This window comes from Mus musculus, chromosome 18, assembly GCF_000001635.26.
Source record: "Mus musculus strain C57BL/6J chromosome 18, GRCm38.p6 C57BL/6J".
NCBI lineage: Eukaryota > Metazoa > Chordata > Mammalia > Rodentia > Muridae > Mus > Mus musculus.
In genome coordinates, this window is record NC_000084.6 from 67,853,953 (window position 1) to 67,875,874 (window position 21,922).

General features: G+C 39.6%; 1 protein-coding gene across 6 annotated transcripts in view; it reads left to right on the forward strand.

Annotated features, from left to right (window-relative positions):
* Cep192 (centrosomal protein 192) overlaps positions 1–21,922 on the forward strand; it is an 85,117-nt gene that overhangs the window by 53,899 nt on the left and 9,296 nt on the right. For 5 of the 6 annotated variants that reach the window (XM_006526241.3, XM_006526243.3, XM_006526242.3 and 2 more), the window contains 13 exons: positions 99–275; positions 1,333–1,423; positions 2,196–2,372; positions 4,038–4,298; positions 4,903–5,018; positions 6,582–6,691; positions 8,457–8,601; positions 11,638–11,828; positions 12,479–12,602; positions 14,489–14,594; positions 15,378–15,585; positions 16,620–16,699; positions 17,510–17,605. In XM_006526241.3, coding sequence (XP_006526304.1) covers positions 99–275; positions 1,333–1,423; positions 2,196–2,372; positions 4,038–4,298; positions 4,903–5,018; positions 6,582–6,691; positions 8,457–8,601; positions 11,638–11,828; positions 12,479–12,602; positions 14,489–14,594; positions 15,378–15,585; positions 16,620–16,699; positions 17,510–17,605 — 1,882 coding nt within the window. Of the gene's footprint in view, positions 1–98; positions 276–1,332; positions 1,424–2,195; positions 2,373–2,939; positions 3,111–4,037; positions 4,299–4,902; positions 5,019–6,581; positions 6,692–8,456; positions 8,602–11,637; positions 11,829–12,478; positions 12,603–14,488; positions 14,595–15,377; positions 15,586–16,619; positions 16,700–17,509; positions 17,606–21,922 lie in introns of those variants that run through there. The other variant, XM_011247001.3, reaches the window with a different exon arrangement.

Below are 21,922 nucleotides of genomic sequence, written 5' to 3' on the forward strand. Positions count from 1 at the left end.
TGTTTTCATCACAAACTCAGTTGCTTGGACAAAGGGATTGGATAGGCTGTAAAAAGCTGACTATGGGACACTCGACTCCTCTTTTCTTCTCTGGATAGGATCCTGATAATATTTGTGCAGCCGTTAGGACCTCAGTATGAAGTGGTGTTACGAGGTGAAGTCATTTCTTCTGGGAGTAAACCTCTGCCACCTGGGCCTCACTGCTCAGATATTCCACTGATACTGTCCAATAAGCAGTTTCTGACTTGGGGTGGCATCCCTCTCGGCAGGACACAGTGAGTATTCACACAACCAGCTAAGAGGACTGAGATTCTGTTGTCTAATTCTCTAATGTTATTTTCTCAGATGTTAAATATGACTGTATTATTCTTTTTAGATTTGAGGTAAAACTAATATATTTGCTTAATCTTCTTAATGATGAATCAAAATTTAAAAAAAATTATAAAAATTTATGTCTGATTTTTAAAATGCATCTCAAAGTGCCTTTAATTTTTTAGGCTCTGAGTCTTAAGAGTATGAGAGCTCCTTTATGGAAAGTAAGAAAGAAGATAATAAAGGCACTGTATCTTGTTCAGGGAGATCACAGTCCAGTTGATACTTAGATGTGATACTTAGAACAGACTTCACGTTAAGTGATAGTGGTTTTCCTTTCTTGAGCACAACAGGGATCTCTACATTTATTTTGTAGTAAGTGAAGAGAGGAAATAATTTCAAAGACGCAGGGTTTTTCATACTAGCAACCTGCTATTTATATATCCACTTACATTCTAATGTCTTTAAAAAGTAGAGTGAATTCAACATACTGCTGAAAGGCCATGTTGTACAAATAAAGCCTGGTAGCTCTGACCGCTCGTTTCTCTGAAAGCAAGACTGAGCAAAGAATTGCAGCTCTATTAAAGACCTGAGACTTTTCTCCAGTAGCGTCGATAGACTTTTTACAGTGTAGATTATCTACATATTCTACACTGTAAAAATATATATGTAAAATATACACAAATATATAGTATAGAATGTATATATTCTACACTATATATATGTGTGTGTGTGTGTATATTCGTGTATGTGTGTGTATATGTGTGTGTGTGTATATAATGAATAAATCAGAGATACTAAACTAAAACCCTTCCCTTGTTAAGATGAACCTTAATAAGATGAGCTTTATGTTTTAAGAAACAAATCCCATAATTGTGGAGAGATGATCTAGTCTATTAAAGTGACATGTACAATCATCCTATCTTTACACACCATGGTCAGGTTTAGTTGGCTTTGTGTTTGTCACTGTAGCAGTATCCATAGAAAAAAAAGAAAGTTAAAATATGTAATTGTTTTTAGGCTCCAGAAACTAGCTTTAAGAAACAGTTCTACAACTACAGCCCAAAATTTGCGACTATTTATCAAAGGACAAGATCAGGATTGCTTTCAGGTTTGTACTCTGATCTTTGTTTTGTCTGATTTAAACACTTTTTTAAAAACCATTTTGTTTTGTTTATGCAGCAGGGTTTCACTGTATAGCCAATGCTGGCCTAAAATTCATGATCCTACTGGCTCCCACAGGCCTGCACCACTACATATGTTTTGGCTTCTGTTTGTTGTTTTTTATGAGTACAGAACACTCAATATATGCAGACCATTTGTTGTTTAATGTGTCTAGATTGCTCTCACTATGTAGCTCTGGCTGGCTGGGATTCGATATGTAGACCAGCCTGGCCTTGAACTTACAGTGATCTACCTGCCTCTGCCTCCCAAACGCTGATTATAGGTATATACCACTGCACTGAACCCAGACCAAGTACTTTTATATCTATTTTTTTTTGCAGTCCTGGGGATGGAACCCAGGGTCTTATAACTGCTAGGTAAGCGCTCTATGACTAGGCTGTCTCCATATTCAGACCAACTCTTTTTTGTTTGTTTATAGATTTTAAAGATTTTTAAATTTTGTCTTACATGTATGAGTGTTTTGCCTGCATGTATGTTTATGCAACATGTGTATACCTGATGTCCATAGAGTTCAGAAGAAGGTGTCAGATTCTCTGGGACTGGACTTACAGAGGCTTGGGAGTCCCATGTAGGCACTGGGAACTAAACTGGGTCCTCTGCATTAGCAGCGCTCCTAATGGCCTGTAAGAGTTTGTATTTGTGCGTGTTCCATCTGTGCTAGTGTGTGAGTTTATACAGTGATTGTTTTTCAATTGCAGATTCAGAACACTTTTGGCTCAGAAGAGCGGCTGACCAGCAATTGTGAGATCAGGATTTGCCCAGGGGAGGACTTTGTAATCTCTGTGTTATTTGCACCTACTCGATTATCTTGCATGTTGGCTAAACTTGAAATCAAGCAACTTGGAAGTCGATCTCAGCCAGGCATTAAGTTTATGGTAAGAGGAGTGTACTGCTTTTTTTCTTCCATGAAGTTATAACCATTGCTTTAATATTGTGGTAAATTATGTATTCTGATTTTTCTAAGTTATAGATTTTTTTAAAAATTATCGAACAATTATCAAGTCACTATAAGCAACCATTGTGAGGTTCATATAAAAAGCAATCCTAATGCTTTTAAAGTTTCATTTCTGCTTGAGAAATTTGAAACATACCTAACAGTATCCATGTTAACTCAGCAAACAGAACTAGTCAACTCAGCAAAATATTGTCTTAGCCCGTTTGGTCCATTATAAACAACAAATACCACAAGCTAGATAATTATTTTATTATGTTATGTGTAGGAATGTTTTGCCTGCATGTCTCTGAACCATGTGTGTACAGTGCCTGTGGATGCCAGAAGAGGGCGAGGCATCTCCTGGAACTAGAGTTACAGACTGCTGTGAGCCTCCACATGGTGCTGGGAATTGAACCTTGGTCCTCTGGAAGAGCAGCCAGTGCTCTTAACTGCTGAGCCATCTCTCTAGCCCCACACCTGATAATTCTGAAACATTTACTCCTTACAGTTCTCAAGCTGGGTGTCCAAGCTCAGTGTGCCAGCAAATTGACTGTCTAGCAAGGCGCTGCAGTCTGCTTCAGAGATGGCACCTCTTTTTTCCACGTCTTCTCCTGGTGCAAGCTTTAGTGTTATGTGTGGTTTCGATTAGGTAGGTGCATAAGGCAAATCAAAATCAATTGTTGAATTTTCCATGTTCTCCATGGACTATTTGGAACCTGTGAAAAGTAAGTTTTAGAGATGCCTGTTGACCAGCATAGAAAGTTACTTTACAGCAAGGTAAATGCTTTCTTTCCTTACTTCCATTATAAAGAAGGTATCTGTAGGCCCTCCTTGTTTAGAAGGCCCAGCTCCTGTTGAAAACTGCAGCAAGTATCTCTCAAACCTGGCTTCAGTTTCAGGATTCCAGTTCGCTCGCTCGCTTGCCTGGAGTTTTGAGTATCAGTCGTCAGTTTAGTTGTGTTTGCGGGCTTCTCTCTGACAGTAGCTCTTGCAAAACACTGCGATGATGGCATAGCCCTGGCTGTCCTGTGTAGACCAGGCTGGCTTTGAACTCATTGATTCACCTGCCTTTGCCTCCCTGAGTGCTGTGATTACAGGTGTGTACCACCGAGCACAGCTTCTTAATTACTGTAGAATAATTTGGAGAAAGGAGATAATTATATTTCTCCTAAAGTTTTCTATTATGAAAAGTTTCTGAATTACAGAGAAGTTGCAAAAATACCACTTACATTCCACAGTTTTATCACAGTTGACCGCTTACCAGCACATTTATGTCTTTAGGCATTTCACAATAAGTTACAGTATTACTAGTATAGCTATGCTTGCACTCATTTGTTAGGTGAAGCATATTATTGTTCTTTGCTTAAGCTTGAGTTATGTAACAGGAAATGACTGTTCTGTATGCAGGCAGAAGGTTAATGGAAGTGCTGTTTGTATTTCCTTTACAAATGTCTATACACATGCACATACCTGTCATTGCTAGCTCAAGGATGCAAACACTAGAAACGTTAATTGTATTAAATCTATGTTGTCTTTTGGCTGTAATTAAATTTTCTGCTTTGTTATATAAAAATAATTGGGGATGTGTATATTTTTTATTTTTTAGATACCATTGTCTGGATATGGAGGAACAAGTAATCTTATTTTAGAAGATGTTAAGAAATTATCTGACAGTTACTTGATAACAATGAATGACTTAATTCCTGGCAAAGAAAGTAAAGTTGTTTTTTCTATTCGCAACACTGGCTCCAGAGCAGCCTTTGTTAGAGCAGTATGTTTTAAAGAGTCTCAAAGAAAAGTTTTGCTGGATCCTAAAGTATTGAGGATTTTTCCAGATAAATTTGTACTTAAGGAAAGAACCCAAGAAGTAAGTATACAATATCTGCCTTAAAAAATAAAGTTATATTTTGATTAATATTAGTATTTTATGGCCAAGTATAAAATCGTGCTGGGAGGGAGTGTGGAATAGAAGACTCTAGTCTTTCTGGGAGAGCTGCTGTACATATTTATTTATTATTTCCTTTCCTTTTTCCTTTTCCTTTTCCTTTTCCTTTCCCCTTTCCTTTTCCTTTTCCTTTCCTTTTCCTTTCTTTTCCTTTCCCTTTTCCCTTTTTCCCCTTTTCCCTTTTCCCCTTTTTCCCTTTTTCCCTTTTTCCCTTTTTCCCTTTTTCCCTTTTTCCCTTTTACCCTTTTTCCCTTTTTCCCTTTTTCCCTTTTCCCCTTTTTCCCTTTTTCCCTTTTTCCCTTTCCCTTTCCTTATGGGAGTTTCTCTGTATAGCCCAGGCTATCCTGGAACTGTTGACCAGGCTGGCCTTGTCCTCAGAGACTGGCCAGTTTCTGCCTTCTGAGTGTACAAGTGTTCTGTCTGTGGTCTCCTTAGTATCGTAGGACTGTTTATCCAGAGTGAGATAATTTACTAAGGAAAAATACTGAATATTCATATTCCTGCTTTTCTTTTTTTGTTGTACCAGCATATTACTTTAGTGTACACTCCATCAAGCAGAAAGAATGGCGAAAAACCTGCAACAGAGCTGTTAACTGTCTACATGTTTGGTGGTGATGAAATCTCCAGACAGCAGTATCGCAGGTAGAACTTGCCATAGACAATGTTGGGAGCTGACTGGTGAACACACCTCACTATTTATCAGTCAGAGGACAGATAAAGAGAAACATTGTTAAAATTTGTGTGGCTTGTAAGTTGGCATCATGTGAGTTGAGATACTTGGAAGAAACATAAATGTGTTTTCTACATTCTGACTTCTTTCTTGACATATGGATGCTTTTCCCTTATCCAATAGGCCCATCATGCTTCACACTGCTCCTACATACTTAGAGCATACTACATCATGCTTTTCCTACCCCAGTTTAAACCTACATGATTACTTTTAATATGTAAAATTAATACAATTAACATTTCTAGGAAGGCTATAAGTTACTAGAAAGGATCATTATATTTTAGAAATGTGTGAATGGTTTACTTTATAGATACTTTATAAAATTTGATATATCCAATATTTATGTGATTTAATATATAGAGTTGGAAAGTGGAATATTTTTCTAGGTCAAGTATGATTAAAATATTGATGCATTATTATGTGTTAAGTTCTGGATGCTTCTTGTTGCAAAATGGAGGTTTTAGGGCTAATACAAGATAGATAAAACTCAAACTCACGTTGAGAGCGATGAATGACTACTCTGTGATGCTTTGAAGCTGGCTTCCTTTTTTGTTTTTTTGGTTTTTCGAGACAGGGTTTCTCTGTATAGCCCTGACTGTCCTGGAACTCACTTTGTAGACCAGGCTGGCCTCGAACTCAGAAATCCGCCTGCCTCTGCCTCCCGAGTGCTGGGATTAAAGGCTTGCACCACCAAGCCCGGTCTTGTTTTTGTTTTTTATCTTTTCTTTTCTTTTTTTGAGACAGGGTCTCTCTACATAGCCCTGTCTGTCCTGTATACACCAGGCTGGCTTTGAACTCATAGAGATTCACCTGCCTCTACCACCTTGAGTGTTGTGATTACAGGTGTTTACTACCAAGCCTGTTAAACCCAGCTTCTTACTTATTTTAGAATAATTTGGAGACAGGACATAGTCACATTTCCTTTTTCCCCTTCTCTATACTGAAACATAAAAAGAAAAAAAACAAACAAACAACCCCAGTGTATTGTTTCATAACTTCTATTTACCATAGACTTACGTACTGAAATTTCCTTTGTTTGTGGACATCTGAGAATTACAGAGACCTTTAATAGTTTATTTCTCACTGTAAAGATTCTTTGGAAGGTGCCTATTTTTATAGTAGTTAAGTGGTTACTTAAATATTTCCATAAACAGTTTTTTATTGTTCTTTTCTCCTCACTGAGGCAAGTTCTTTGACCAAATTGTCACAAATAATGACAAGATAAGCCCTGGAAAGAATCCAATTCTCTTTCTACTCTTACATTAAAGAGCCCCTACTTTGCTACTACTATTAATTAATGATTCCACTACCATTTAAGCTCTAAAGCAGATTTGGCTCTGAACAGTACTCATTTTATTACTTAAGATCTATGATCTATGTGTGAATGTATCCTGCTGTTAGTGGGGTTTGCCAAGTAATTAAAATCTGGTTTAGGTCACGTTGTACATCAAGTGAATAAAAATGTTTTCTGGCAGAGCTCAGATGCATACACCAGGAATCCTAAAGCAGATCCTTCCAGAACACAGTGTGCTACAGCACATCGACTTCACGGAGGCATTTCAGGATGAGCCTCTCATTGATGAAGGTGAGAGTGTGACAGCCTTGATGTTTGGGTGGCTTGTGGTGTTAGCTAGGCATGGAGTGAGAACAGGAAGGACTTTCCTTTGGATATGGTGTCCTTCTGAGTCTGAGCTTCTGACTTTGAACAAACCACATCAGTGAGTTTCAGTTTCCTTCTGGTTTGTTATCTGTAAGAGTTGTTTTGCAAATCAGATGGAAGATGGGAGAGTTGTTTTGCTTTATAAATATTTTAGATATCGGTAAAGAATCAGATCTCAGGCTCATAAATGGAAGAAGGATGTGGGCCATTATTACACTCAGGTTCATATTGTTTTAGGCTTCATGATGGTGTTTAGAGATGTAGTGGTGTCCAAAAAAAAAAAAAAAAAAATCCTAGATAGACATTCAGAGCACTAGCCTGGATTCTTAGTCTCACTTGAGAGGAACATTCAGATGTTTAATTGTGTTTAATTATCCACACGGAATAAATGTACTAAGACATACAAACTCTGTAGAAATGCATACATATTTTTTATGCCGTAAAATGGGGAGGCACAGAGAAAGGGCCAGTCACTGAGAATGAGTTGACTGTTGAATAATAATTGAAGAACAAGAAATGTAGACACAATGAAGAAGATGGACCAGGATGAGGAACAAAGCTTCAGGGTAGCTCCTTGTCCAGAAACTGAAGAAATGTGTGGTGAGAAGAGATGTTTTGGCAAATAACTTTCAAGATCACTCATCTAAGGTGATGTGAGTTGGGACTTTGACCAGCTTTCTGGACATCAGAATACGGTGTACATTGAGGTGTTCTGTGGTGCGAATAGACACAGTCCCATCTGGTTGTGTTGATGGGTGCCTGTGAGAAGGTTGCAGAACTCTGTGATTATGTTAGTGACATCTGTTTGGACATAATCACTATTATAAATACTTGCCTTGGTCTCTTACAAAGTGGGTAATAAATAACCTATCCTCATAATTTATAGTCATAGCATAGTTGTTATAAATTTAAATTTACTGCGTGGCATTGTGATAAATGATTGTCTTGCAAGCATTGGGGAGTGGCGTTAGAGGGTCAGAAGTACAAGACCAATCTAGGCTACATGAGATTCTGACTCAGGAAAAACAAAACAATTTGCTGTTAGTTTATGAATTTCATTTAAAATACATAGCTTTTAATGAATGATCAAATGAAAAATACACTCTAAAGTTTCATACACACACACACAAACACACACACACACACACACATATATATATGTATGTATATATATATATATGTAGCCTAACATAAAATGTTCATGATGTACACACTTTTATTAATCTAGAAATATTTAGTGATTAGTTTCTAGATTTGCTTAACTGTGAAACTTGCCCTTAACCTTTTTGTGCCTCAGATTCCTCCTTTTAAATATGTACCTCATAATACCTACCTCAAAGTGTCACTCTGGAAATTTAGCTAACCTGAAGAAGGAGAATGGTGCCTTCTCACCATGTATCTTGGAAACTGTTCACAGTACCTCTGAGATAGAACATCGCTACTGTTCCAGATAGCTAAGGAAAACTAAGGCTCGGAGAAGTCCATTAACTTACAGAGGGCCCAGAGTGGCAAAGATGATGGTTTACATTTTGGTTCAGATTTTGTCATCTCTGATGGTAGAAGGTCTCTCCCAGTCAGTGGTATAATAACTGAGGTACTTCCTACCCAGACCTAAGGAGATAGTGCGGCTGTTTGTCAGTGCCATGATTGTGTGAGGATTTATGTGTTTGAAAGGGTTGGTTTTTTGCAGTGTGTGATCTTCCTCAGCGGCCTAATGACATTGAGCTCTTCTATGGAAGCATGCGGAAAATTACCCTGTCAGTAATTGGAGAATTCAGAGGTACCATTTGTAGCCGAGAATTTCTTCAGCCTTCCTCCAGTGCTGAATCCAAAAGGTAAAACAAACAACCTTTCCCCTGACTCCATGACTGATTCATCTTGCAGTCCATCTTCTCCCCTCTAGGCCATGTTACTTTCTCTGGGGTGTTCACCTTAATTTGAAATTGTTTAAAATTCCTGGGCAAGTTTGAAAATAGTGTAGACTATTTTTGAAAAACCCAGTCCTCAGATATCCTACTTGTTAGCATTTTACCACACTTTGTTGCCATTTTTTATTTATAGAGATTTTTGTCTTAGTTACATTACAGTGAATTTTAGGAATGAGGAACCCTAAGGTGCTAATATGACTCCTATAATTAACCTATCAGAATAAGGACATTTGACATCAAGATACCCCCAGTGCCTGGATCTGTTCATACATCTTTGAGTGTTAGTATAAAGCTCTCCACAGTGAAAGAAGAACTTTGTCTCTTGTCTAGAATCCAAGATTATTTTGTATTTTGATGACTTGTCTCTCAGTAACGAACAGTGTCTATCCTTCTTTACCGTTCATAGATGAGATATGAATGGGTCATTAAGTCAGAACCTCAGCCAACAGAGCTCCATACTAAAATTTTGCTGATAAGTTGAGATCAAGTTTGAGATTGTAATTTTAGATCAAGTTTGAGATTGTCTTTGGTGCTTACTAGATACTTTTTATGTTGAAACTAGTCTAGTTTAATACAGGTTCTCTGTGTCCAGCAGTGTGTGGCAGAAGAGAGCTATTTCAAACATGAAAGTTTTGTTTTATAGTTTGGTTATTAATTAATTTATACAATAATTTAAAAAGGGATATCCCACAGGCTCATGAATTTCAGATTTCTCTCCCACAGACAGTTGTATAAAGTTAGTACTACTAAACACGCTACTAGAAGCATCCCGTAGACAAAGGCATTAATGTCCTGGCCGTGGGATTACCAGGTCTGCCCAGGTCATCTCTCTTTTGCTGAGTATTCCTAGTAAAATAGAGAAATAGTTTACAGCCCTCTGCTGGCCATTTCCCTATGAATGGCTTTTTAGTTTGCAAATTCACAGAAATGACACAGTTTAATTTTATTTCTGTGCATTTTCACAGGTGGCATAGACCTGTCCTGGTGGTTTTGGTTTTTGTTTTCTCATGTATTAACCAGGCTGGCCTCAAACTCCCAGAGACTTACCGTCTTTGCCTCCTGGGTGCTGGGATTAGAAGTATGTGCCCCCTTGTCAGCAGTAGCAATGCTTCTATCACTTGGTTAAAACAGTGTCTCTGGTTCTCCACTACAAAATCAGTTTCTTTGAACAAATATTCAGATATGATAAATTATTTCGTTATCACATTTTTTTTTTACCTCTGTAATTGTTGCCTGATTGATGTTAATCCTGTCAGGTAGCCAAAGATGTTTCTTTTTACCCTCTCTTTTCATAGTCAGTGTCTATTAGCTGAGTGTGCACTGTAAGCAGACTTTGCTGGCTACTTACTAACGACAGGTGGCTTGTAGAGTCAGTGTGACCTTTTTCCCCATCTCCTTCTGCCTCATTATTTCTTCTGATGGATCTTCCACCCTCCTCACGTGTTTTCTTAACTCACTAGCACAGCAAGAGAATCAGGGTTTATCTGACATCCCTGGCCCAGGTTTACAATGCCCATTCTCCTAGAAGTTCCTTTTTTTAGAGAATAACATTGCAAATCCAGGAATGGCACTGCATGTGCCCATGCTGTTATAGTGAAAAAGCTAAGAAGTGCATGGGTTTGTGCAGAAATATGTCTTTTATATGTCAAAAAGAAAAAAGCAAATGAGTTTATGTCAGTGCCTCCAATTCCTATCTAACACTATAGTATATCCTTCCCATAATTACATATTTTTCTTCAATTAACCTCATTGTCCTCTTTTGCCTTAAGGTTTCACTCAGTCTCCCAGTCTCCAAATAAGAAGGGAGGCAGGAGGTTCCCCTCTGATTTTCTGTTTGGTGTTGATTGGAAATAGAGCTGGGTTCCATGTGTCAGGAAGAATTTCGAGACACTGCACAATAAAACTTCAGCTGTGCTTTGTGCCTTTGTGATACAAGACTTACTAGAGAATAGAGAGTCTTCCATGACTGTATTCATGGTTTTACAGAAGACTTTGCTGTTTTATGGATTTTGGTGTCACTGTGTGAAACCAGTTATCACTGTGCAGATGTACACACACACACACACACACACACACACACACACACACACAAACACATACACACATGTTAAAAAGTAATTTGGTTTTTCTTTTTTCCCCCTCTTTCTTTCCCTCCTTCCCCCTCTCTTTCTTCTTTTTTTCTTTGTTCTTTCTCTGACAAAGTCTGACTGTAGTTCTTGCTGGCCGGGGTATGCCTATTTGGGCCTCCTTCACTGAGAACTACCTGTCTCTGCCCCAAAGTGTTGCAGTTAAAGGCATGTACCACCATGCTTAGTGAATTTTGTTTTTCTTTCTATTGGGCCATTTTTCCAGTAAAAGAGATTTAAGATACAGAAATCAGGCTGAAAACAAGATGGAAATCACCAACTTGTTTGATTAAAGTTACACATGTACTCTGTAGCTCACACTGTTTTGTTTATTTTTGTTTTTGAATTCTCTGTCTTTTCTCCTGTAATGCTAGGGTCAAGTCCCAGGGCTTGTTATGCTTGGTGACCACCCTGTCAGAGCTACATCCTAAGCCCTATAAAACACTTTTTTAAAAATTATTTATTTATTTATTTATTTATTATATGTAAGTACACTGTAGCTGTCTTCAGACAGACCAGAAGAGGGCATCAGATCTCATTACAGATGGTTGGGAGCCACCATATGGTTGCTGGGATTTGAACTCAGGACCTCTGGAAGAGCAGTCAATGCTCTTAACCGCTGAGCCATCTCTCCAGCCCAAAATACTTTTAAGTATATAAAAAACATGGAGACTTTGTATTTACTGAAATACATGTGGTATATCATACCCTTTTACACCTGTCATAATTTTTATTTTATAAAGCAATGATATAAAAATGTGAAACATTTAGATTTGCTAATATTTTAATGTATCTTTCTCACGTTTCTGTTTTTAAGTAATTTCTCCAGTGACTCTAAAACTTCTGGAAAACAAAGTGGCAATGTCCTGTTGGATGTTTTACCGGTTAAAGGCCCTCAAGGCCCTCCTTTTCTCTCACAGTCTGCCCACCCAGCCCAGGACACAGCAGCCTCTGAAGAAGGCTGGGCTGTCCATCCAGAACACTTGATTCTGGTGGCTCCTTCCTCTTGTGAGTATTTTGGTAAGAACTTCTCAGAAATGCATTTAGAGTTAGGAGTGAGGTCTGCATCTCTGCGTCGTGGCTCACTTTAGACTGGCCCCACCTCTGAGACCTGACAGATGGTTGTTACTCCACCTAAGGAATTCTGCTTGCTGCTTATTGACTTAACACTGATACTGTGGGTTCAGAGTAGGGAAAAACTGTACATGTGTGTTTCCCACAGTGAAATCAGATGAGAGCATTTTCAAGTTTATAGTCCCTCTAACCTGGTTTAGTGTAGCCAGTGTCTTTCTAGTTTCCAGGTTATCAGAAAGACCTACTTTAACATAGACTCAAAATTCCTACAATTGAACTGTTGAGAAAAGTAAAGCAAACTATTATGCCAGGCATGGTGGCACACGCCTTTAATCCCAGCACTCGGGAGGCAGAGGCAGGTGGATTTCTGAGTTCGAGGCCAGCCTGGTCTACAAAGTGAGTTCCAGAACAGCCAGGGCTATACAGAGAAACCCTGTCTCGAAAAACCAACCAACCAACCAACCAAACAAACAAACAAACTATTATACAAGCGCATTTACTCAGGAACTTAGAGTTACTGTTACTAACATGTATCTTTTTCATTATGGCTAAATGCAATTAATGTTATTTGTCTGATACAATAGGTGATTTGGCAAAAACTGGATGTTTCCAAATTATAAATAATTCTGTTATTTTACTGAAATTTGAGCTGTACTGGCCTGCACATTGCCTGACAGTCACACCACAACATGGATGTATCATGCCAGAGTAAGTATGTTTTTTCTTTTCTTCTGTGTTTTATTCAAATGCCATCATGGAGGCTTTTTATTTTATTTTATTTTATTTCATTTTAGTTTAGTTTTTTGGGGGACAGGGTTTATCAGTGTAGGCCTAGCTGTCATTTGCTCTGTAGATGAGGCTGTCCTCAAACTCAGAGATCTCTCTGCCTCTGCCTCAGAATGCTTGGAATAAAGGTGTGTACCACCATGCCCAGATTTTTGGAGACCTTTTAAAATAATGTATTAGTTATATGTCATGAGTATAAACATTTTCATGTGTATTAACACACATGTATTTTGATCATATTTCTCTTCTGTTCCCACTCCCATTGATTGCTTTCCTTGTCCCAACTAAAACACCAACTCACCTTATATCATTTTGTTCTGGGTTAATGGATAGCTCTGTCTTAGAGCTCTAGCCTAGCAGGTATAAGGACTTGGTTTCTGTTCCCAGCACTGCACAAACAAGCAAATAAAGTAATTCAGTAGAAGTTTGCTTTGTGCCAACAAAGTTCACGTGTGGTTTTGTAACACACAGTTAAGAATCGCTCCTTTTACCTGGAGTAGATCATACACGTAGCGAGGTGGAGTGCTCTATTGTGGTAAAGGGACCCCGAAATAGAAGATATCAAAGTGTTTCTGACACACTACTCCGCTAACATATTCACAGTGTAGGAAATAAAGCCAGGTATGTGATGGGGTCGGCAGTCTCTTGTAAAGCCTGGCTGGTTTGCCTTCTGTCTCCTTGGTTTGACATGTGCATTCCATTTTGTTGTTTGTTTTTTTTTTTGTTGTTGTTTATTTTTGTTTTCTTTTTCTGAAGACATTTTCGGCCAGAACTTTCTGATTTGTAACATGTTTAAGCCACAACCTAGCTTATAATTTTCTACATAAAATGTTCTAAGATGGGGTCTTTCAGCTATGCCTACTCGGGTACTCTCTGTACACAGCCTGATTCTGGACAAGATGAAAGCCACAGCTCTGCAGCTTTCTCAGGATTTTATCTGGTTAGCATAGATCTCTCCCATAGATCCAAGGTGCTCAGTATTTGTAATTATCAGCATTGCAGAAGAACAACACAGTTCATTTACATTTGCAACAGTATGACTGAGTATTTGTAGAGTTTGCGGGACTAATGCTCTGAGCTGATGTAAGAACAAGGGTACCCAGCGTATTTGTGGAGTAAAGCAACCAACTCAGCTGGCACGGAGTGCTGAGCACACGCAGCAGGCCTTTGCCACCAATGAGGAAACAGAAAGGGGGATGGTGAAACAGTTACTTTACAGATGACCGTGGGCCCCGTGTATTGACTACTAGCAATGGAAAATAATTTTGCCATGCTATTTTGCCATGTGTGATTTTTCATAGACATAAGTCTGATCTTTTCATTTAAACTTACCTTAGCATACATGGTCCTGGAAGAGAAATTGAGAACAGAGATCAATAACTGGTTTTATCAGCACACACACACACTCTTTCACATTTTCTTTCAGTTTACTGGAAAGTTGGCTCAGGGTCTGTGTAGTATGGAGTTGATTCTGAGATAGTATTTCTGTTCAGTGGTTTGTATTCCAGTGAGTTTTCTTCTGGGCTGAGGATTTGTGTCAGTTTGCTTTCTGTTTGTCATTGTTAGATATTGAGGCCGGAAGAATTGCGTCAGGAAATTAAGGAGAGAGAAAACCACATTCTCTGGGTTGTTTTTTTGTTTGTTTGTTTGTTTGTTTGTTGTTTTTTCCCTAGCCACAGGAAATGATTGGCTATTGGCAGAACAGTATTTCTTTTTTTTTATCCCCCCCAACAGTATTTCTCGCTTTTGTCATTACTACTGTAAAAGTAAAGAATATTCTCAGTGTGCATTATTACTTTTTCTTTAAGGAGTAAAATACAAATTCTCGTGAGTCCTAATTTTTCCGTGTCCACAAAAGAGTCAGTGTGCCCATGGACTGGTTTGATCTACATACACTGTGATAACGGACAGAAGGTATGTCACAATCCTTATCAACTATTACATTTCAGATGTCAAATGAGAGCCGGGCAGTGGTGGCGCTTGCCTTTAATCCCAGCACTTGGGAGGCAGAGGCAGGTGGATTTCTGAGTTCGAGGCCAGCCTGGTCTACAAAGTGAGTTCCAGGACAGCCAGGGCTACACAGAGAAACCCTGTCTCAAAAAAAAAAAAAAATCAGATGTCAAATGAAACCCTTGTAGGTATTCTCAGAGCACTTAGTACAGAATTGTGCCCTTTGTGATCCGAACAGTTTTCTTGGGAGGCAAGTGATAGAAAGTAAGAGCCTGATAACTCTTTTCTTTTAAATCAAAAAGTAAGGGAGGAGGGAGGCCTGGGGGATGGCTTACTGGGTAAAGTATTTGCCTTTTAAGCGTCAGACCTGAGTTCAGAGCTGAGATCCTAGGGCAAGCCAGACACAGGAGTGGGCATCTGCTTATCCCCCATGAGCCCACAGGAGCAAGGAGGCAGAGGCAGGAGAGTCCCTGCAGGCTCCACATGAGTGCTACGGCACATATATGTATGTGTACACTCGCACATACATAGCACATGAATGCAGGGAGGGATAGTAGAAGGGAGGGAGGGAGGGAAGAAAGGCTACTGCTGAGAGCGGAAATAGAGCCAAAGAGTCTGAATAAACTTTAATTTCTAAATTCCTCATTGTTTTATTTGTTTGGAATTTCTTTACCATAATTTAAAAACCAGAATGTGCCTTTTAAACTGGTAGCTACATCTGTGTCTTACTCATTTGGTTCATTTCAGAAAATTGTAAAAGTTCAAATTCGAGAAGATTTGACTCAAGAACCTTTACCTCACTTGCCCTCCTCCGGTACATCTGGAATTCTTGCCCCTGCACCCGAGCCTTCCATTAGTCGTTTGACAAAACTAATAACAAAACCACCTTCCACAAAAGTTGAAATTAGAAGCAAGACAGTGATTTTTCCTCCAACAGAACCTGGTAGAACCTCAGGTGGGTCAGATGGCAGTCGTGTCAGATGGCAGTCGCTGCATGCAGTCTGGTGTTTTGTTTTTAGTTTTTTGGGTTTTTTTTTTTTTCTTTTGTTTTGTTTTAAGTATTCAACTGTTTTCATATGCTGGAGATCAAAGCCAGGGCATCACACATGGTAGTGCTTTCCTGCTGAACTATACTTTTTGCCCCTTATGCTGAAAGGCCACCTTGAGTTAATAAGTACGAATTTTACTCCTACTTAAGAAGAGCATCATGGGGCCATTGGCAGTCATTTCAATAATGGGGTGGATTTGAAAACACAGTCTTAAATCGAAGCTCGGGCTCTAATAACTGTGCATTTAGGTTTCATTAGATGGTCATTACTATCCTGTTCCAACCAGATCTCTGACCTAGTAGTTGAGGAAGTGAGATGGGTGTCTTAGTTAGGGTTGTATTGCTGTGAAGAGACACCATAACCACAGCAACTCTTACAAAGGAAATGTGGTTCTGGGTTCTGCCTGTCTAGTCTGCTCTTTCAGGACTCTTCCTGGCCCTGGCCTTTGCTTGCCTCCCGTTTCTCCTCCTTTGTAAGCTCCTTTCAGTGAGCCCACAGTGTGCTACTCCTGTAACCCAGCTTCTGGAGTTTGTCACCTGAGCTCTGGGCCCACTGATGCCCTGTACTCTGCTGCCCCTGCCCCCTTCCCCCTCCCCTGTACTTTCCCTGAACACTGCTTGTAAACTGTGGCTGGTGCTTGCTGTGTGCTCAGGTGATGAGTTTGTAGAGGTGTTGGACCCAGGACAGACCCTGCTTCTCCTCCAGTCTGACCATGTGCGTCATGGACACCTGTCCTAGTCCATTTAATTGTGCTTTCATGTTTCAGCCCTTCAGCCTTTGCATTGTGCTTTTGAAAAAATCCAAATACAGGATATCTGACACATCTAATTCTTTAGAAAATTTTGTAGTTTCCACTGGACTGTAAGGTCATGAAGTTTGTCACAGAACTGCTTGTCACTAACCTCTCAGAGTCAAGTGGTACTTTTTTTTTTCTTTTCAGAGAACTATCTGGAACTGGAGAATTGTGGCCCCACAGATGTAAAGTGGCACCTGTCATCTTTTGCACCCCCGTATGTCAAGGTCAGTCATCCTGCTGTTGAGACTCTGAGCTGTTTCAGACCCCGAATGCAAGTGCAGGTTGGCATCTTGGTTGTGTGTGCCACCAGTTCACTCACTTGTGTTTTTCTGTAGGTGGAGATGGTGTGTACCCAGTCTTTTTCACCAGATAATTCTGAGAATCAACTTGGAAAATGAATTTAAAAATGCAAAACAAAGTGCTTACTCCATTTAATTTTCCTAGTCCTGATTTTTATCTGAAATAATTTCATTTGAGAAATGTTGAGGGCTTTATAGTGCCTGCGTGCACACACTGCTTCCTTCCATGTGCACTGTGCTTGGTGTTGACTTGTTGTTGTGTCTGTCCTGTGTCGACCCTCGGGAGCTGCTGCAGGTGGGCTGAGTCACTGCTGTGCTTGTCCCCATGCCACCTGCTGTACAGCTCTTCCAGCGCTACTGCCCAGAGAGAACAGCTTGTCATTTGTGTGGTTCAGTATTTTGTGACACTGTTTGTTGTTGGTTTTTTAGTTTTTGTTTTTGTTTTCTTTTTTACAACAAGTGTTCTATGTAATCTTGCCTGGCCTAGAACTATGTATACTAGACTGCCTTAAATTCATAGAGATCCTCCTGCCTCTGCTCCTAAGTGCTGGGATCAAAGGTGTTTGCTACTATGCCTGCCTGTGACACAGTTGAGGTAGACAGTTACTGGATATATTGCAAAAATGATTTAGTTTTGCAGTAGTATTAAACTGCACATTTAGCAGGGAGCTCCGGATATTTGGGGCAAACAGTCAATTAAATAGCCATTAATTATTTTAAACAATTATTTCCCAGGGAGTTGATGAAACTGAAGATGTTTTTCGAGCTACCTACACAACCTTCAGATGTTCTCCCATTTCTGGCACACTAGAAGGCCATGGAATCCAAAAGGTGAGTTCTGGAATTTTATAGACAGCTGGTAAGAGTGAGATATTATTCTGCCAGGAATGAATCATGTGACCTCGTCACTTGAGTTTGTCTCCTTCAGACCAGCTTTCCATTGGAGAGGAGGTCTGCTCGGTACAAGCACCTTCTGTTGTGTTGTGGCAGGGCGTCTGCTTCCAGAGAAGTGTCAGCTAAACAGTACAGGGCTTGGTGATAAGGGCAGCAGCTGCTGGTGTTATAAAGTCAAACCTCACTCATCAACAGTAGTGCTGTCTACCAGCCATAGCCATTGAAATTCAACAGTCACAGTCTAGTTTCCAGTATATTTTCATGGGTAGCAAAACCTTCCCACTATTGTGAACTTTTATTTTCAAAGTATGATTTTTAAATTTCTTTCTTTTTTTTTTTTTTAAAGATTTATTTATTATTATATCTAAGTACACTGTAGCTGTCTTCAGATGCACCAGAAGAGGGTATCAGATCTCATTACAGATGGTTGTGAGCCACCATGTGGTTGCTGGAATTTGAACTCAGGACCTTCGGAAGAGCAGTCACTGCTCTTAACCACTGAGCCATCTCTCCAGCCCAAATTATTTCTTTTTTATTTTGAGATTTTAATAGTTACACCGTTTCCGCCTTCCCCTCCTCCCTCCAAAGCCTCCCATTACTCCTTATTCTTTTTCAGATTCATGATTTCTTTCTCATTATTGTTATTTATTTATTTATTTATTTATTTTAATTTTTTAAAAAGATTTATTTTATGTATATGAGTACACTGAAGCTGTCTTCAGACACACCAGAAGAGAGCACTGGATCCTATTATGGATGGTTGTGAGCCACCATGTGGTTGTTGGGATTTGAACTCAGGACCTCTGGAAGAGCAGTCAGTGCTCTTAACCTCTGAGCCATCTCTCCAGCCCCCATTATTGTTACATACATAGTTTTACTCAAAACCCTAGCCAGAGGCCTGGAGAAATAGATCAGTGGTTAGGAATACTTCCTGCTGTTTCTGTTTTATTTGTGGGTTTAATTGTTTTTACTTTTTACTTTTCAGAAAAGTTGCTTTTTAAAAAATACTCATTTCATAGCAAATAGGTAAATGCTATAGAATTTTATATACGCTGATAACAGAGAAAGTTAGTTGAAGGAAGGCCTTGGAACTTTGTCATCTCAGAATTAGAATAAAGGGCTCCATAATTAACCTGGTATCCATTTGATGTTGTATGCATGGTTAGAAAGTTACAGGACAGGAACTCCAGGCTCTTCCAGATTTATTTAGGATCAGTTAATTGCAGCCACAATGTAACACTTGTGCTGAGTCACTGATCTTCAGGGCAGTTTCTTAGTTTCACTTACACTTGACATACTGACAGTCCATCATTGATGGTACTAAACCTATCTTGAGATTAATAGAAAATTTCATAGTTAATAGAAAAGCTGATATTGGCGTAAACCAGGGTGTGGGAAGATGGTACCAATATGTTATGTATTATATCACAAATAAGCAGGAAAAGAGTGTGTGTGTGTGTGTGTGTGTGTGTGTGTGTGTGTGTGTGTGTCAGTGTCAGTATCTCTGAGTCTAAGCATTTACTTACTGATTGTGTGTTCCTATCTGACCTTTTTACTTCTCCGTGTTCATACACTGTTGTTTCCTGTTAACTTTGTTTTAAGTTGGCAGAGTGGTCCTAACGTTCATGAGAAGAGTCCCGTGGGTAGGACTCAGTCCTCAGTTTCAAACCTCAAAGTACCCTCTGAACACAGTGACTAGGGCAGAGAACTCAGCCCTCATGTCTGTACTCAGCTAATATTCTTAATTAGGGAACTGAGACATAGTGGAGAAATACAGCAAATGACAGTTGGATGACATGATCTGCGCAGGTCAAACGTGGGCCTCACTGGTCGCCACAGCATTAGTTACTTTGCTCATTGCAGTGACAAAATACTTGGCAAGCAGCAGCCTGAGGGCTGGAAGTGTGTTCTGGCTCACAGTTTGAGGGGATCCAGCCCTTTATGGAGGAGAGGACTCCCCGTTGCCCCACTTCTTAGCAGAATGAGAAGCACAGGGTGAACAGGAAGTGGCTGAGCTATAACACATCAAGGCTTAGTCCCAGGGATCCATTTCCTTCAGTTAGACTCAAAGTTCCTAAAGGTTGCAGACAGCACCACCAACTGGGCACCAGTGTCCAAATGTGAGACTGACGGACATTACACATGCAAACCGCAGCGACGATACAGGAAGTTAGCTCAGATGGTCTGAGATATAAAATGTCAAGGCAAAGTATAAAGCCCTCAGAAGATACATACAGCAAGTCTTCATATGACACCAGTCAAGGTGTCAAAGAAGGGTGACTTGTTAAAATTAGTAATACTTATGCATCCAAACAACTCCATCCATAAAATGGAAAGATCCTCAAGGTGGGAGAAATCATTTGAAAATCATGTATTTAACAAAGAACTTGCATTTAGAATATTTAACGTGCCTTAGACAAATGATTCAATTTCTAAAATGAGCCAAGGATTCAAATAGATGTTTCTCCATTAATTCAAAATGCTTAGAATTGCTAGTTATTAGTAAAATACAATCAAAGTCAGAAATGAGCTGTCACTTGCTAGTCTACTAAAATGTTTAAGATGTGATCTTAAAAACAAACAAAAAAAAAGCAGTAGTTTTAATAAGCATATAGAAACTAGAATTCTCATGTGTTGCTGTTGGGAATGTATTATAATATGGTATAGTCATATAAGTAAAGTTTGACAATTCTTAAACTAAACATAGAATTTCAATATGCCTTAGCAATTGTACTTCTGGATATATACTTGTGGATAAACTCAAATGGCTGCTGCACATAGTTGCACATACTTTTAATCCCAACACTTGGAGGCAGAAACAGGTGGATCTAAATTTGAGGCAGCCTGTTCTATTTAGTGAGTTCCAAGGCAGGCAGGCCTGCTGTCTTAGTTTCTTCTCTATTGTTGTGATAAGACACTGTGACCAAAGCAACTTAGGAGTTTATTGAGGGCTTACAAAGGGTTAGCGTTTATGGCTATCAGGGCAGGGAGCATGGCAGTAGGCAGGCAGCCATGCTGCAGCAGGAGCTGAGAGCTTAGTGTTTTGAGCCACAAGCATCAGGTGCTGAGAGCTACCTGCGAGTGGAGTGGGATTTTCACTGTCACAGCCCTGCTGTGAGCTCATGGACTCAGCAGCCCTGTCATGTCCAGAAGACACTGTTTGGGTTTCATCCTCTGAACTCTCTCTTCCCAGATCAGAATATATATCTTCCCATATATGGTCTCTGAACCTAGACAGGGTGGTTGTACAGAAGTCCCATTTGTGACTGCGAACTCCCTTGGTACTTGTCCCCGCACTTTGACCATTTGTGAGTTTCAGCGTTAACCACTGTCCACTGTCCAAAGAAGCCTCTCTGAGGAGGTCTTAATGCTGCACTCACTGTGGGTAGAGAGCCAGGACTTCTCACTTTGTGTGTGTGTGTGTGTGTGTGTGTGTGTGTGTGTGTGTGTGTGTGTGTGTGTGTTTATGTTTGCTTTCTTAGAAATGTAAGCACCATGGTATTTTTTTATTTTGTTTTTTACTGTTGTGTGACTTTTCTTAGTGAAATGTGAACAGATACACTTTCCCTCTGGATAGGACACTGACAATATACCAAAGAAACAATCCCACCATTTAGCCTGGAGTATTGGAAGTTACTAAGTAGGAATATAGGGTAACTCCTGGGCAGTTGCATGATTGAAAAGTATCAGTAGTGTCAATAATCTTTTGAAGTATTGGTCAGTGTGATATAAAGGCTGACTGAGGTAATAAGTGTGGAGGTTTTCAGGATGCGTATTGAGTGTGTGATGCACAGTGATGCTGCCCCCCCCCCCCACTTTGTTTTGCTTTGAGTTTAATTTTTAAGGGGCCTGACATTTCCTGGTTCTAGACAAATGGCCTGTTTTGTACCTGAGTAGGATGTTATTCTTTTCATGCTTGCTCCCCCTCTGTTTCATTAAGTGTTTAATTTCCTGGCCTGGGACTGGGTGTTCTCATCTGGGTCTGTTCTGTTTTCCCTCTAAGCTCTCAGAATCTGGGTTCTCTTTATACTGTGGGGCTGGTGAGATGGCTCAGTGGGTAAGAGCACCCGACTGCTCTTCCGAAGGTCAGGAGTTCAAATCCCAGCAACCTGGAGTGTCTGAGGACAGCTACAGTGTACTTACATTAAATAAATAAATAAATAAATAAATAAATCTCTTTATACTGTGTTAGACGCTGAGTCACTGGTGATCACTGTTACTAACTGATTTCTTTGGTAAAGACAACTTTTAATC